The sequence below is a fragment of the Colobus angolensis genome, unplaced genomic scaffold, assembly GCF_000951035.1.
Source record: "Colobus angolensis palliatus isolate OR3802 unplaced genomic scaffold, Cang.pa_1.0 Scaffold1, whole genome shotgun sequence".
NCBI lineage: Eukaryota > Metazoa > Chordata > Mammalia > Primates > Cercopithecidae > Colobus > Colobus angolensis.
In genome coordinates, this window is record NW_012110918.1 from 17936467 (window position 1) to 17940206 (window position 3740).

A 3740-nucleotide genomic window follows, 5' to 3' on the forward strand; every position below is an offset into this window, starting at 1 on the left:
AAAAAAAAAAAAAAAATTAAAAATAAAAATAAAAGACCCTCGATTTCACTCAGAATAAAATAGAAATTAAAACCACACTGAAATACTATGGAACTGTTCCATATCCCACATAACTCAGAATGCCCACTACACACTTGTGTAGGCAAAAGCACTATTTACAATCATGTGAGATTAGAAGCAATTCTATTTTATAAAGAGCCACAGAACAGACAGGCACAGTTTCAATGCACACTGAATTCTCTGGGACTATAATAGTGTAAGCTGAGGTAAGGGTACACTCTTCTGCCTGGAACTGGGTGGAGAGGTGTTGAGCCTCTCAGGAAGCCATGTTGCTGACGGCAAGGCCAGCTAAGAGGCCTAGACTCAGCTCTGTGCTCAGCCCTTGCCCACACAGGCCAGCACGGATCCCACTGTGCTGTCCTCACGGGTCAGTCCAGAAGCACTGACACACCTAAACGTTCGACTTTATTCTGTTTCTTTCCTACCACTTTCTCTTGATGTTACAATTACTCTGCCTTCTATTTCAGAATTCTGTGTGTCGGCAGCCTACATTAACTGGATTACCCATGAATTTTATTTCTGCATAGTAAAGGGGTATCACAAAGTGTTCTAAAAACAGGAGTTGAGTCTGATAGGCTTGGAAACTACCAGCCTACACTACTGCACCCAGATATCAGCCTACGTGTGGCAGGGGTGTGGGGATGTGACACCGAGAAGAGTATGACGATACCTTTCTCCCCATCTGTAAATACAATGCTAGCCAGGTAGAATTCTAAATGACATGAGCGCCTTTGTTTTCTGCTCCCCACCTGGGTGCCCAGTGCCCCCTGCCTGATGCCCCAGCTGCTCTCCAGCTGCCCTGAGTCTCCCACCATTACAGCACCCCTCCCCAGAGTGCCCTCACTTAACGGGTTCTGTAACGCAGAATTCCCAGACCCTCCTTCAATCCTAGCCCAAATTCCCAATCCTTCCCTTAAGCGCTCAACCCAAGCAACAATTTAAGAAAATAAATCTGACTCAACTAATTCACATGTGAAATAGTTAACATGTATTAATTATTAAAATAATTAACATGTGAAAGATGCCTATCACTATTCAAAAAGTATATTCATTTCGAAAATCAATCTAAATGCACCTTACATCAAGGAACTAACTGCAGGCTAGGCAACACAGCAAGACTTCGTTTCTGTTAAAAATTAAAAAATTAGGCCAGGCACGGTGGCTCGCGCCTGTAATCCCAGCACTCTGGGAGGCCGAGGCAGGCGGATCACGAGTCAGGAGACTGAGACCATCCTGGTTGACATGGTGAAACCCTGTCTCTACTAAAAATACAAAAAATTATCTAGGCGTGCTGGGGGGCGCCTGTAGTCCCAGCTACTTGGGAGGCTGGGTCAGGAGAATGGCGTGAACCCAGGAGGCGGAGCTTGCAGTGAGCTGAGATTGCGCCACTGCACTCCAGCCTGGGCAACAGACAGAGACTCCGTCTCTGGGGGGAAAAAAAAAAAATTTAAAAATTAGCCAGGCATGGTGATGCACGCATGTAGTCCCAACTACATGGAAGGCTGATGGGGGCGGATCACATGAGTCCAGGAGTCACACCAGTGAGCTGTGACTACACCACTGCGCTCCAGCGCTCCAGCCTGGGTGACAGAGCAAGAACCTGTCTCAAACAAACAAACAAACAAAAAGACACAAAAACCTGGCAAGCTCAAGAATATGCAGCAAAGTGCAAAAACTTCTGCAGTCAGCTTGAACACTTTTCTTTCTTTTTTTAAAATATGTTTTATTTATTTATTTTTTGTAGAGATGGGGTCTTGCCATGTTGCACAGGCTGATCTCAAACTCCCAGTCCCAAGGGATCCTCCTGACTCAACCTCCCAAAATGCTACGATTACAGATGTTGTAATCCCAGCACTCTGAGAGGCCAATGAGGGAGAACACCTGAGGTCAGGAGTTCAAGACCAGCCTGGTCAACAAGGCAAAACCCTGTCTCTACTAAAAATACAAAAATTAGTTGGGTGTGGTGGTGTGCACTTACAATTCCAGCTGTAGGCTGGGGCACGAAAATCGCTTGAACCCAGGAGGCGGACGTTGCAGTGAGCCGAGATTGTGCCACTACACTCCAGCCTTAAATAACAGAGTGAGACTGTCAAAAAAAAAAAACCCCGCTTTTTTCTTTTTGAGATGGAGTTACACTCTGTTGCCCAGAGGAACATCCTTGTCCATATACACACACATATATATACACACACACACACACATATATATATACACACACATATATATATGTATTTTTTTCTTTTCTTTTTTTGAGTCTCGCCCTGTCACCCAGGCTGGAGTGCACTGGCACAAACTCAGTTCACTGCAATCTCCACCTGCTGGGTTCAAGCGATTCTCCTGCCTCAGCTCCTTGAGCAGCTGGGATTACAGGTGCCCACCACCACACCCAGCTAATTTTTGTATTTATAATAGAGATGGTGTTTCACTATGCTGGCCAGGCTGGTCTCGGGACTCCTTGACCTCAAATGATCCACCCACCTTGGTCTCCCAAAGTGCTGCAATTACAGGCGTGAGGCACCACGCCCGGCCAAAAAAGTGGACTTTTAAGGACAGCACTGGCCTAGAGGAGAGCACTGTGGAGGTCCTGATTCTGTTGTGAGTTTTGGGGTTTGTGTTTATAGTTTTACGCTGTTAAGTTCAGAATTTTTTTTTTTTTTTCTCTCTGAGACAGAGTCTCGCTCTGTTGCCCAGGCTGGAGTGCAGTGGCGTAATCTCAGTTCACTGCAAGCTCCACCTCCTGGGTTCCGGCCATTCTCCTGCCTCAGCCTCCCGAGTAGCTGGAACTACAGGCGCCCGCCACCTCGCCCAGCTAGTATTTTTTGTATTTTTAGTAGAGACGGGGTTTCACCGTGTTAGCCAGGAAGGTCTCGATCTCCTGACCTCGTGATCCGCCCGTCTCGGCCTCCCGAAGTGCTGGGATTACAGGCTTGAGCCACCGCGCCCGGCCGGCAAGTTCAGAATTTTTACCATAAAAAGAAAGGAGGAATTTACATCCCACAAGCCCAGTAAGAAAGTCCACTATAACTAAGTTAAGGATAAAAGGCTACCAAAAAGAGGAACAGAACATATTAACGAGGTGGTAACATTTACATTACAACTGTCCTTGTCATACCTGTAGCCACTGCAGTAACAAACTTGGATCCAAAATGTCCATCGGGAGAGAGCCGGCACATGTTGGGATGCTTGTTCTGGAAGTCTCCTGCAGTGATGCACTCTTCTGAACTTAGGAAATAGGTGTCCTAAGACAAGAGAAGCAGCCTATCAATTTTACAGCATCATGCCAAATATGTTTCTATTTCTTCATTAAAAAATAAGAACTAAGTCAGGCGCAGTGGCTCACACCTCTAATTCCAGCACTTTGAGAGGTGGAGGTGGAAGGCCAACTTGAGGACAAGAGGTCGAGACCAGCCTGGCCAACACAGCAAAACCTGGTCTCTACTAAAAATAAAAAAATTATCTGGGTATGGTGGCACACACCTGAACCCAGGAGGAAACTGTAGTGAGCCGAGACTGTGCCACTGCACTCCAACCTGTGCGACAGATTAAGACTCTGTCTCAAAAAAATAAAAAATAAGAACCAAACTATAGTGTGGCCGGGCGCGGTGGCTCAAGCCTGTAATCCCAGCACTTTGGGAGGCCGAGACGGGCGGATCACGAGGTCAGGAGATCGAGACCATCCT

At 46.5% G+C, this 3740-nt stretch overlaps 1 protein-coding gene across 1 annotated transcript in view; it reads right to left on the minus strand.

Moving 5' to 3' along the window:
- Nucleotides 1–3740, minus strand: part of NPLOC4 (nuclear protein localization 4 homolog (S. cerevisiae)) — a 67198-nt gene that overhangs the window by 34327 nt on the left and 29131 nt on the right. Inside the window, exon 8 of the mRNA XM_011933332.1 lies at nt 3173–3299. Within this exon, the coding sequence (XP_011788722.1) occupies nt 3173–3299 (127 nt within the window). The remainder of the gene's footprint in view (nt 1–3172; nt 3300–3740) is intronic.